Source organism: Garra rufa, chromosome 5 (assembly GCF_049309525.1).
Source record: "Garra rufa chromosome 5, GarRuf1.0, whole genome shotgun sequence".
In the NCBI taxonomy this organism is placed as follows: Eukaryota; Metazoa; Chordata; class Actinopteri; order Cypriniformes; family Cyprinidae; genus Garra; species Garra rufa.
Genome location: NC_133365.1, coordinates 12988600 through 13002441, shown reverse-complemented (window position 1 = coordinate 13002441; position 13842 = coordinate 12988600). Strand labels below are relative to the sequence as shown.

At 36.5% G+C, this 13842-nt stretch overlaps 1 protein-coding gene across 4 annotated transcripts in view; it reads left to right on the top strand.

Moving 5' to 3' along the window:
• rtkna (rhotekin a) overlaps positions 1-13842 on the top strand; it is a 111453-nt gene that overhangs the window by 61292 nt on the left and 36319 nt on the right. Inside the window, exon 1 of one of the 4 annotated variants that reach the window (XM_073841423.1) lies at positions 581-1113. The exons of the other annotated variants lie outside the window; for them this stretch is intronic. Within the exon in view, the coding sequence (XP_073697524.1) occupies positions 1090-1113 (24 nt within the window). The 5' untranslated portion in view covers positions 581-1089. Of the gene's footprint in view, positions 1-580; positions 1114-13842 lie in introns of those variants that run through there. 4 annotated transcript variants of the gene reach the window in all.

Here is a 13842-nt window from a genome sequence, read left to right as displayed (position 1 = left end):
ATCTTAATTAAAAAACAAAATTGATCCTTATGACTGGTTTTGTGGTCCAGGGTCACATATATCCCCCGTTGTCTTAACGCACCGTATCATAAAGTCTACAATGAAGTTCTGCATAAAAATAACTTGCATAGTGTTAGTTAATCCTTACTATAGTGATACCATATAGTGGTGTGTTAGCAGATGGTAATCAAAGTACAATGTACAAAATACAATGAAAAAAGAAACGTTATAATGTCATATTTATTTAACTCATTTTGACTGGGATCTTCAAAACACTCTATAAATTGTTTTCAGCTTAAGGGGTGTCATCAAAAAGTTTCAAAACCCCTGCGTAAACCTTCAGTATTGTGTCTAATCAAAGTTTCAGTCTGTAGAGGCATCTTTAACCATAAAGCTCTTTGGCAACTTTGTCTCTTTGGACTAGCTGCTTTATAAAGATTTAATTGGTTTAACCCACGTGCTGATCTGAACCATATTCTCCACCTGCTCCACTGAGGCGCGTTATTCCGAGCACTTACTGCTATTGTTAGAGAGGTGATGTAATTCACGGTGGACTTGAAGCGGACGAGGACGGGAAGATGGTTATGAGAAGAAACACAGAGATTACTGTGGACCAGCGGTGCCTAGACTGACAGCTTTGTTTTGATAGCGCGAATTCGTCGTACAATTCCACGAGGGCGCGCAGGATGTATTTGTATCTGTGTTTACACGCTCTCTAGGAAAACCTACAGTCTTTCGATAAACCTACCGGACCGCGACTGTAAACCTACAGAAGTCAGCAGCACCGCCGCCCCCTTTCCAGCCCCACTGGTTGGCTCTCACTCACCGCAGCTCGTGTGACCCCCTCTGGACCGGAGAGAGAGAGAGCGCGGCATGCGATGACAGCTGAGAGATGAGCACGACCAGATGACAGTGTCACACACCGACGGTCCCGGACAAGCATTCTTTCTAACGCTGTGACACAGTCACGTACTGTTTATTGCAGAGGAATGGACATTTGATCACTTCAGAGTTGCGGTGAATGAGCTGGATTGCGTATAACCGCGCGGTGATTTCGGAGTTCCAGCTTCTTCGAGCGACTCTTCAAACATGAATAATACGAAGAACCAGCGAGTAAGTGATAACGTTTCGCCGTGTGCACTTGCAGATTTGATTTCTCAGTCTGAGCACGATGACACATTTTGCATGTACTGTCAGGGTTTGTGTCGTAAATATACTCTAGTGCATCACTGTTATGTTGTTATTTCAGGTAGCGCTTCGCGTTTGTGTGCAGGTGTGCGTGCAGCAGCTAGGTCAGATACCCACGCGCACTACCTGCATACACGAGATGATGCGTGGAGGAGGCTTGTCTTTTGAGCCTGTATCTTACTATATTTTATTTTGGTATGCAGTTATTGTTGATAAATTAATCCCTTAGTTCTGTTCGTGTTTTAAAAAGTTAATTAGCTTTTAATCCAGTCGTTCTACCATGGATATATTTATGATGGTTACAAAGAAAGGCTGAAATTGTGTCATAATGACAAGATGCAGCAAATGCATTGGCAAAACAGAACAAGGGCAATTAAATTCATGAAATAACATTCCGATTAAATTGTTTTAATGATTGCACAGGATGGATTATGGTGGGTATTCATTATTCCTGAAACAATGATTCTACTGTACTGCAGTAACTGAACTCTGTAATGGGAGGGGAGTTTTCTAGCAAAAAAAATCAACGTAAGGAGGGGTCTTTTGCAAAATTTTCTCTTGATGTGTTTGCTGTCTTATAGGGTTTGCAATGGAATCAGAGAACTACTGTTGTAGTCTACCATGTTAGAAGGATATACTGTAGGTTCTGGTTGAGACCCTTTAAGTCTTCTTACACAGTTCATGGCTGAGAGAGCATTAGCTGTTAAACCTATAGGCAGTATAGTGTTCACGTTCACATATTTATGAGGTCTTTTTCACTTAGCACTACAGATTATTCATGTCCGATTTGTAAACAAATCGCTTTTAAATCTGATATTTTTCCATGAGTAAGTTGAACTGCTGCAAATCAAACTGGTTGGCAAACAAATAGCTCTTTTAAATCTGACATTTTCGGTGAGTCAGTTGAACTTGTTTAAATCAAACTAGTTCATAAACAAATCACTTTTTTGAATCTGATATGTTTAGTAAATCAGTTGAACTGGTTTATATCAAACTTGTTCGGTAAACAAAACTCTTTTGAATCTGATATTTTCTGTGAGTAAGTTGAACTGGTGCGAATCAAACTGGTTGGTAAACAAAATGGCTCTTTTAAATCTGACATTTTCAGTGAGTCACTTGGACTGAGTTGAATCAAACTGGTTTGAATTGTTCAAAAGTGACCCAAGCTGTTTTCAGGTCAGCAAGATGTATATGATCTATGTTCAGACATGTTCGATGAGTGATCTTATATTTTAAATTTGATAAGGATTTGACTAATGGGATGAAGAGTACATTTAATAGTCAAATAGCAGAATTGCATTATTGTTTAATGGAACTGCAAATTAGATTTAGGTTATATATGACTTTATTAAAACATTTTAGGTCGTAATATTACATAAAGAGCCACTGAATCATTTGGAACCGGTTCTTTGACACACACTGACCAGATTCCTGGAAATGGCCAGGCTTCCCATCAGTGATGTTCAGCTGTTTTCCCTCTTATCGTGTTACATCTATTAAAGTCATGTAAATCTGCACAGTCCTGTACATTTACAGAGATCTTAAAATTAGCCCATGATCTTTGGCACAGTATATCAGAAACGCCAAACAGATCTCTCTTCTTTCTGTTTCACTTTTTTGCTGTTTTCATTGAGTCATTGTGTTGTTAGGAGGGTTCAGTGTCAGCACCGTGTTAAACCACTGGCAGTCTGATGCAGAAAAGGTCAGGTTGAAAAGACGATTAAATGCAGAGACAGCTTGCTCTTTTTTGCTCAGATTGTTTTAAATCATTTCGTTTGTGACCCTCAATGTGGTGTTTTCTCTCAGAAATTGAATCAATGAAGATCAATGTGGGAATGTTTGGTGGCTTGTCATGATGTGCAGGATTCAGTTCAGGCCTGCTAGCTGCTGCTGCAGTCGAATCATTACCGTCTAGTCTGACTGCATTTAGAGAATCAATATTTACTGAAGAGATGCTGTTCCTTCCATCCGATTGTCTTGAGAGCTGCCACTTGAGAAATCACAGCTTTGGACTGTATTTGTAGATTTCATTTTACAGTTGCATTTAGATTTTGCGGTAAAATATCTTATATGTCTTGATACATTGTGTATATCTGCTTTATTAAGCATTTATTTCAACTTATTTCAAATAATTGTCTCTTAGACCATCATTCTGTTCAGATTTGATTTCCTTCTGAAGTCATTGGAGACTCTCTGCAGCAAGACCATTAGCAGGACTGCGTATATTTTTTCTTTTGACAGTGGCATTTATCTGCACAGACCAGAGAGTGGCAAGAAGTGTAGAAGGTTTGGGACAGAGGCGGAAAGATTGACGGGAAAAATTTCACCATTATAGGCTGCATGGGTGAGTGAAGCAGTCCTGTCACTGTGGCTGCCAGTCTAAGAGGTTGAAATGCCAATGTGTTCATCACACTGGAGCACTGCTGAATTCTCAGCTTCACTCACACTCACATTGCCCATATGGAGGTGTGTATTCATGCTCAGATGTTTGTGTGTGTGTGTGGTGTAATGAGTTTGTTTATGTCACGATTTAAGGCCTATTCACACCAAAAGCAAACAAACAAAAGAGTGAATCTAACCAGAAAAGAAGTAATGTGATAAAGGCTTATTCACTGTTCTACTACCGATGATGCAAAAATATTTTCTGTATAACCTATGTATTTTTTCAACATTTTTGCATAACCAATATAAATCGTTATTTTAAAAACGGTGCTTTCAACCAGAGGATGCAGAGGATAATTTCTACCAATTTAGCTGATTTTTTAAATATTTAATGCAAGTAAAATTCTAGAAGGCCATTTCCACTGAATAAAAATGATAAAACAGTTATTTCGACTTTTTTTTCACAGATTTCACAATTCTGATTTTGTGATTTTTTTTTTTCTTCTCACAGTTGCGAGTTAACATATCGCAATTCTTACTTTTTTCTCAGAATTGGTGGCAAGTGCGAATTATAAAGTCAGAATTGCGATCAAGTCGCAAAAAATACTTTTTTCTCAGAATTGTTTACATCTCACAATTGACTTTTTTTTTTTCTCAAATTTGCGAGTTTATATCTCACAATTCAGACTTTATAACATGCATAGGATATAAACGTACAATTCTGAGAATATATCAGTCCTTTATTTCCCCAAAATTGGACTTAGACTATAGCTTGCAATTGTGAGTTTATATCTCACAATTCTGAATTGTGAGGAAAAAAAATCTGAATTGCAAGATACTAACTCGCATTTGCCAGAAAAAAGTCAGAATTGGATTTTATCTTGCAATTCTGACTCTATTTCTCACAGTTGCGAGTTTATATCACAAATTGTGAGTTTGTATCATGCAATTCTGAGAAAAAAAGTCTCAATAGCAAGAAAAAAGTCAGAATTGGGAGATATAAATTCGCAATTGCAAGAAAAATAAGTCAGAATCGTACGTTTTTATCTCAGAATTCCTACTTTTTTGCAAATGCGAGTTTGCACCATGCAATTCTGACTTTATTTCTCAGAACTGCGAGTTTATATCTCACAAGTCTAAGAAAAAATATCAGAACTGTGAGTTTTTGTCATGCAATTCTGAGAAAAAAGTCAGAATTGTAAGATAAAAAATCACAATTACATTTTTTTATTCAGTTTTTTTTTCTTGCCAAATGAAATAAATTAATAAAAATAATAATTTCAATAATTAATTTAATATTTTTTCCAATCAATTTTAATTGAATTGTTTATTGATTTAATTAAATAATTCACAAGAACCGTTTCAACTGATTTGCGTAAATGAACCAGACTCTCTACCTCAGGCTAAACTCTGACACTGCTTATATAATAAAGCTTTCTTTTTTTTGCATTGTTCAGTGTAAACTGTACAAAACAAAAAAACATTTCTGCCGTTGTTGTGAATAATCCTAGTAGTAAAAAGAGGCAAACCTGCTCTTTATGTATATATGCATGTGTATATGTCAGGGAGGCGCATTCTCAGAAAAGGCAGAGATGTATTGTGTTGGAGACAGTGTTTGTGTGCAGGATATTTTTATTTGAGTTATTAAATATTCATGTGTCAAAGCTGTGTTTTCATACTGCAGTTAGAAAGCAGAATTCTGCTGTAGTAGTGGGAGAGGGGGCAGTGTGTGGGCCTTGTGTGTGCAGGTTATTAATGTGCACTGCTGTTGGTGTGTGTCACAGGCTCTGTGTGATTTTTCTGGAGGTGGTTGCTTTAAGCATGGGGGGGTCTACACTCAAAACACCAAAATCCCACACAAGCAGCTTATTTTAAACAGAGTATGTTCCTCAGGGGTCTTTTGCCTTATAGCTCACTAACCTGTTTTTGCAAAACAAAAATGCAGTTTAAACTTAATTTGCCACTTAACTGCTAGATCTGGTATTTCAGCATGGGACGGTGACATGCTGGTTGTAAATGACTACTTCAGCCACACGTATTAATCGCAACAGCTTTCTGCTGAGTTTTAATTTCTAAAGCACACGTTGTTCTCTGAGACTGTAGACTGTGTGCATTATTATTTAGATTAGATTTAGATTAGATTCAACTTTATTGCCATTACACATGTACAAGTACAAGGCAACGAAATGCAGTTTAGGTCTAACAAGGAGTGCAATAAGCAGCAAGTGCAGGATATAGGTATAATTTATAAGTTATAAGTGCACTTATGGGAGATATGTACAGGGAGAAACTATGGAAATTATTTACAGATGAAAGTATTGTGGACATAATTTACAGGCGCTATTAACAAGTAGAATGTACAAATAGAGGAGCATAGTATGCAGGTTGTTGTTAACTATAATCAGGAATTGCAGATTGATACGAACATAATATACAGGTAGCTGATTTGAACAAAACATCAAGCCATTGGTGGCTTTTTGACTTCAAAGATACCCATTGTCCAAGACAATATTCCACAATACTCCCTCTTACTTCTTTTGTAACCATGACAAAGCTGCTTGTTCTTATACTTAAAAAAAAAAAAAATAATTTACTGTATACTCTTCAGTTGTCACTCTAAAAAGTGCTTGGTTAAAAGCAACCCAGTGCTGGGTAAAATATGGACAAACCCAGTGACTGGGTTATTTTGGCCCAGTGGTTGGGTTAAATGTTTAACCCAGCCTTCTGGGTAGTTTTATTTAACTGAGCTGTTGCTATTGAAAATTACTATATTTCTAACTTAAAATGAATCCAAAATTAAAATTTAGATTTCTGCTGATGCCTCTAGTAATTCTGTGTCAGATGTTTAATTTCCAAGCTATTTTGGGTTCATTCTAAGTCAGCCATATAGTAACTTTTAAACTAGTTAAACATTTAACCCATCCGCTTGGTTTGTCTATATTTCACCTAGTGCTGGGTTGTTTTTAACCAAGCATTGAATTAAAGCTATGTTTAAGTCGCCTTCTTTCTTGATTTATGCCACAAAGATTGTTTATGAGAAGTTTGCCATTAGTTTTCTAAGTATTTTTGTTTGCCTGACAGTAAAACTGGCCTCATAAATGTACCTAGAAAGGACAATCTGAGCAATATCTACAAATTAGAATATCCCAGAGACTTGAGATTGGCATGTTTTGTCTTTGGCAAATATGCAACCACTTAGCAACTCCCTATAACCAACTAGAACACTCTAGCAATCGCATAGCAAGAGTCTTAACAACAGCTTCATTCACAAAAATCCGTTTTATTTGTTAATGCTGTGCTGAAAAATATTGTTTGTACAGTTTCTATTCATTTCCTTGGCAGTAAAGTTGATCAAATGATGGAAAAGAGCATTATAACTGTTTGAGAAGTGTTTTTTTTCTTTTCTTTCTTTCTTTTTTGCATATAAAAGAGCTGATTCAGGTGCCAGGATGCAGTCCCAGCAATATATGCAAGGTCATGATTGTTCACATCCTAGCACTTAGGATTAGCCTGCATAATGGGGATTTTTAACATGCAAATTACATTCAGCACAAATTTTTGTGCCATTATACGATTTGCATGTTTTCTTTAGTTAATCAGGTGCTAAAACAATTAAGACAATGTAAGCAAATAAATGCTATCAGCAGCTTCCCCCAGTCTTGTATTTCTTTCCCTCTTTCGTCCTGCTTCAGTGAGTTATTCTAGATACTGGAAGTATCTGAGACCAGCATTCCTGCTATATTTTTAACGTTGCTTTCTGTGTATGCCTGGATGTGTTTGACCTACCAAAACTATATGTGTGTTACTAGAGCACAGCTTAACAGACAGAACTGGTGCAGATGGCCTGTATGTCTTAAAATATCTTTCTTTCTACTTCCCTCATTTCCCCCCTAAAGTCACACTTACCCTGTTTTTTCAAACTTGACAAATTCAGTATCCCTTCAAGGGCCTGTATAGTATTTTCTGTTTCCAGAGCTCCCCTTTTTTATTTATTTGTTTTGCTGCTTCTTCAGTTTTCTCTGCTTTGTCCCAGTTTTATTCTTTTCTCCTTTTTTTCACTGTTTTCAGTCTTTCCCGGTCCTGCTGTGAGCTGCTCTCGGCGTGCATGAGAAAGATCTCAAGGAAATGCATGTCTGTCTGTTTATGTATTTGCATGTGTAAGAAATCTGCTGGGTCTATCCATCTATTTCTGTCGTTTCCAGATTGTGTGTGAACAGAACTTGAAATAAATCTATATTTGTTATTGCCAAGATTGAGTTAAAAGTGCTCTATATTTTTTTTTGTTCCCTCATTAGGAAAATTTTACACATGCATGCATAGTATTTTTGAATAGCTTTAGAATCTGTGTGACCCTACAAAGAGACAAATGGTTTGGAAAAATAATTAATGTTTAAAATGACCTAAGATGAAACCTTGAAACCTTGATAATCATATCAGTAGCCTAAAAATTCATGGAGCAGAACACTTGTTTTGTATGATTTTACATCTGCACCATTAGGTGTCAGTGCAGACAGCTACCATATTGGTTTATGTTAAAAACAAACAAAAGATAACTTAAAGGTGTAAGGATTTTACATTGAATGAGTGTCTTTACTCATGCAGCAGAAGCTAAAACTAGAAGGACAATACTGTTAACGGCACACAAGCTGCATAGACAGTCTTTATTGATTGCACGTATTGGTGTGGTTTACTAGCAGTGGCTAGAATGTAGACAGAAAACAAGGGAAAGACAGAAACGAAAGATGGAAGGGAGACAGCAAGGGATACTGAAACAAGCAAAATGCTTTATATTCCTGCATACTAGCCTTTAGAATGATAAAATGGTGCTGTGTTTGAATTTTAATTCAGCTGCGTTCTTGTTGACTAATGGCCTCTCTCTTTCGCTCACTCCCTGATAATTGCTTATGCATACACTCCTCTTTGCAATCATTGTTCAAGAAAACCTGCAGATTAGATGAGTAAACAAAAAACACAAATCTGCAGATTTTATCTGCCGATCTACCATTCCTGACCAAAGCCCATTTCAGTTTGAGCAGGACCTGCCGTAATTATAAGAGAATGACAGGACAATGCTTTATGTACTAAAGAGGAATTAGTGAATGTCATTGAGGATTTGAATGAGTGTTAGTGGAATGACGCAAGATGGATTTTGAATGACTCATGACCAGGTTTGATGCTCAGAACACTTCATAACATTCGTAAGAGCTGGAGCTGGTCATTGTTTGGTTTGTAAATACCATTTAAAGGCTTGAGGTCAGTAAAATAAGAACTTGTTAAAGGATTAGTGAACTTTCAGAATAAAAAATCACTGATAATTTACTAACCCCAGTGTCATCCAAGATGTTAATGTTTTTGAAGAAAACACTCCAAGGTTTTTTCCATATAGTGGACTTCAATAAGAACCAGCGAGATGAAGGTCCAAATTGCATAATAATAATAACATAATAACAAATATGACCCTTATTCCTTGGCTGAGATCACGTAAGGGCTGCCCTTGTCTAAAGATTTTTCTGGACCACTACTAATTGTTCGTTTTAAGCATTAGTGGACTATTAGTAATAAACCTTTATTTATAAACATTTTAATTGCCTACATAGCCTAATAAACGTTTGGGTGCACGCTAAAGTAGCTTGCCACTGTGCACTGGCATATATAATAAATATTATGAATGTGACAGGGAAAAACCGCAAGGAGACTGCATAAACGTTTTTAATAATTTATTGATCAACTAGTGCTTTCTTTGTTTTTGGTTTAAGAGAGTTTTCTATTTGAATTGGTTAATTTAAAAGTGGACATTTCGCTCTCTATAGATATGTTTTTCATGTCTGTAAGGCAAGTATACACAGTTTCAAAGTGTCACGCTCAAGTTCACAGAGACCGAGACGGCAGAAAGCGCATCCTGTTTGCTTTCATTATTTTACAAAAATTATTATTACAAAAGTGCAACATTTTGTTGTTATTTTGAGTGAACACAAATAAACGTAGAGTCTTTACAGATTCGAAATATGCATTACTTTTATCTGTATGGCCAAAAATGACAGAGTGTTTTAAGAGCAAGTGAGCGAACTGCCGCCTCCATCTGTCATGCAGTAAGCGTACTACTTTTCAGCTTTCACACACTATAGGTTAACATTAGATTGAGAGACCATGTAAAGTTGCTACTACTTACATATTTCAGATGAAAAGCCATATTTGAGGTCGATGAATGTAGGGCTGCGCGATAAATCGCATGCGATTGTCATGCGTATCTCATCAGTAAAGCCGGTTCTGTGATTAGTAGTAAATCTCCATCACGTGCGTTCAGATGGCGCGGTATTTAAAACACTGAGCTGTAGATCACTGAAAAGCTACGCAATATCGCATTCAAAATCGTGGATGAACCGCATTCGATTTTGAACGTGATATTGAGTAGCTTTTCAGTTTCAGTTGAGCGTTTGGATGTCCTGCCCGATGTACTATGTTACCACATAGACCAGCCGTTAACGTTCTGTCCATCATGGACTGTGTGACTTCGCTGCTTCCTGTGGATTTTTTTCTGCGACTAAGGGACTAATAAAATTTTGGTCGACCAAGCCTCTTGTAGTCAAACAGTTATTCAACTATTAGAGGGCAGCCCTAGATCCCGTAGCGCCTTTTGAAGCTGCATTGGAACTACAATTTAGACCTTTAACCCATTGAAGTCCACTATATGATGAAAAATCCTTTAATGTTCCTTTAAAAACCTTCTATTCGACTGAAGAAATAAACACAAGAACATCTTGGATAACATGGGAGTGAGTAAATTATCAGTTTGTATTCTCTAAGTGAAGCTTTGCCATCACAGGAATACATTCAATTTTAGAATAGTAATATATTATTCTTTCAAAACTCTGTGTGTGTGGATGTTTATTGCAAGTAAATGTTGAAACCTGTATTCACCTCTTGGGAAGTGTCTTTTTCCATTTTTCTCCGGTCAGGTTGGCTCATGGCAGCTGAGTTTGTGTGCTCAGCAGGGCAGTTAATCCCGCTTGCAGACCTGCACTTTAATAGACATGCTAATGAAGATCTCCCAGCACTAGTACACCAGTCACACAGCTGCGTTTGTGCATTAATTAATGAGTCAAAAGTGTATTGGGGAAACCATAACAAAGAGGTGCACTGCTTCATTACAACACTTGCTTTTGGCATCAAATACAAAGTTGCAAAACACGAAGCCTGTTTCTTTGTTACTGTAAATGATCCCAGTGAACGTCTGGAAGCTTGAACTTCTAATTTAGTCGCAGCGAGAGGCAACTGTGAGTGTACAAAGCAGGCTGATGTCGATTCTACAGGGGGTCTTTCTGCTGTTTAAGCTCTATGCGCACACACTCTCAGTCTTGATCTTAATGAGGCACAACAGCTCGGTTACGCACAGTCTGAGGGAGCATTCAACAAAACGGAGCAAAGAGCATGATGGGGTAATGGAGAGAGATGTTTACTATGATTACAGTAATAAACTTCTTCTGATTTGTGGAGCTGTAACTTTAGAAGTTTGTTGGTCATTTTGGAGGGCTATAATTTCTAGAGAAATGCATTAATTTACATTTTTGCATTTCAATAGCTGCTGCTCAGCTGGCGCAGGTCCAGGAAGTACAGTTGAAGTCAAAAGTTTGCATACACCTTGCAGAATCTGCAAATCACTGATGATTCAGAAGAACACAATGCATTAAGAGCCAGGGGTGTAAACTTTTGAACAGAATGAAGATGTGTACATTTTTCTTATTTTGCCTAAATATCATATTTTTTTCATTTAGTACTGCCCTTCAGAAGATACTTGTTTCCCAGAAGACAAAATAAGTTAAATTAACCCTGATTTTCAAAAGTTTTCACCCCCCGGGTGTATCGTTTTTTCCTTCTGAAGCATCAGTGAGCGTTTGAACCTTCTGTAATAGATGCATATGAGTCCCTCAGTTGTCCTTAGTGTGAAAAGATGTATCTCAAAATCATACAGTCATTGTTGGAAATGGTTCAAATACACAAAAATTCTGAAAAACCAAAGAATTTGTGGGACCTGATGTATTTTTCTGAAGAACAGTGGGCAGTTTAACTGTTCAAGACAAACAAGGAACTCATGAACAACTATCATTGCACAAAAAATCATGCAGGTATTCAGAATTACGCGGTCATTTTTATAGATTCAACTATTATTTTCTTTTATGGACTATATGTCAATGTATTTTTATGTGAAATATCTTATTTAGGTCCGTTCTAAATAAAAAATAACATGCATTTTGTATAATTTTTCTTATTTTGGACTAATAATTAACATTTTGCAGATTCTGCATAGTATGCAGTCGTCCAGAAGGGGTGAACAGGGTCATGCTAACCAGCCAAAATGTGACCTCTTGGTGGAGTCAGTGAATTTGTTAATGCATTGAGTCTGGTTAATCTGTTTGTCAGGTAATGTTTATCTGACTTACCATCTACCTCTATGATGTAAACACTATGATCTCATAGCTGCGTACACACCTTTATCTACCAAAAGCCTCTACATGCATAGTTAATGCAACAGAAAGTGAACTCAGGTCGTACAGAATCATCTGCAATCATGCATCTCAGGCATTCATCAAAGTCAAAGCAGTGTGAAGGAGAACTAAAGCTGAGCTCTGTTGCATTTTAATGCAGTCCATTCACAGGAAGAGCTGACATTTAAAAGGAACATGTCATGGAAAACAAGATTTTCCCTGCTCTTTTCAAATAAAAGAGTTTAATGTATGTTTACTCAGTTGTTCACAACACAAAGAACTCTTTCTAGTCCACTCAGTCAACATTTATGGAAAATTTATAGTTTGGTAATCCTTAAGGTATTTATTTCATACCATGAGCACATTTGACACGGAACCACAGCACCTATTTAGTATTCAGTTACAAAACTTTACAGCCGTAACAGAGGTGATTTAAATTAGAAGTCTTAAAGGTACAGTAGCTCTAATAGACCAGGGTTAAATTGACCTTATGCACGGAGCGTTCTTTAGAACTTCCGCATAAAGATAAGCCAGCTCATAAACTTCCGCTGAAGCTCATTTTATATGTGCTATATATTAGGTGGACACTCTTGAGACTGATCTAGTGCCTCGTTCTTATTAGAAACTGAGAAAAATTATAATTGCAACATTATAAACAATGTTAGTGGCATGAACATTCAGTTTCAAATTATTTAACAACATATAATTTAAATGCGGAGCCTGGTAATCCCGTACTCTCCGTATCTGCATAGTTGTACATTTAAATGCTGATAGCTAAACACTATCATAACGTGTTTAGGCTAATGTTAGCAAGCTAGCGATATTTCTCTTCCAGGACATCTTAATCGTATTGTTGATAATCACTAACTTGCCTATAGTCATGAACACATTTTTAAAATCTTGCAATATTTCAAAGCCTTTATTATTTTCTAACTCTACAGCTGTGAAATAAAATGTACTTCAAGGACTCACTTTTCATTCATAAAAAGGGCATCGGAAAAAATGGCTTTTCACGGAAAACGTCTCTTTTTGGCTAAAATAATATGGAATTACCCATATAACCAATAGATGGCAGCAGAGGATTATTTATTATGCAGTTGCCGCTCCCTATATTTTTCAAGACGTCTTGCTTTTCGATTTATTATAAAATTACTAGTAATAAATTGTAGTAATAAATACCGCCCTTAAGTAGCATTATATAGTATAGCAAGTGCAGAAATTCATAGCTCACACACAAACAGCCTATAAGGGTGAATTATTTAAATACTAATATATAGTTCACTACAAATACGTTAAATATTTATGGTATGATAATTAAATAATGCACTCAGTATGAATCGATAGAAATTTGAAATATTTTATAAAATTGAATAACTACTTTTAAGTTTTATCTTGAACTGTAAAATCTATTAAATAGCCTATATTTAACCAACACATACTTGTTACTGCTGTAGGTTTGTTACTCTGAATTTAGTCTGAATCATTTAAGCTCTTTTTATTTACATCAGCTTGTCATTTGTTTGGTCCGGTTATTACTGTCAATCACAGCAATGACTCGCGCATATTTAGCCAATTTACTTGCATATTTTTTTAAACTGGCATTTGTCATTCTTAAAACGGTATACATGGACGTTTGGTCCTCTTAGATAAACAACACTTTTCTTCGATTGTGAATGGATTATGTAGAGAAAACGAACAAAGTACGCTCCTATTACGGCACAGTACAGTTGACCGGAAATGACTGGCTTGTCTAAACAAGGAAGTATTTCGTGCATATGGTCAATTGAGG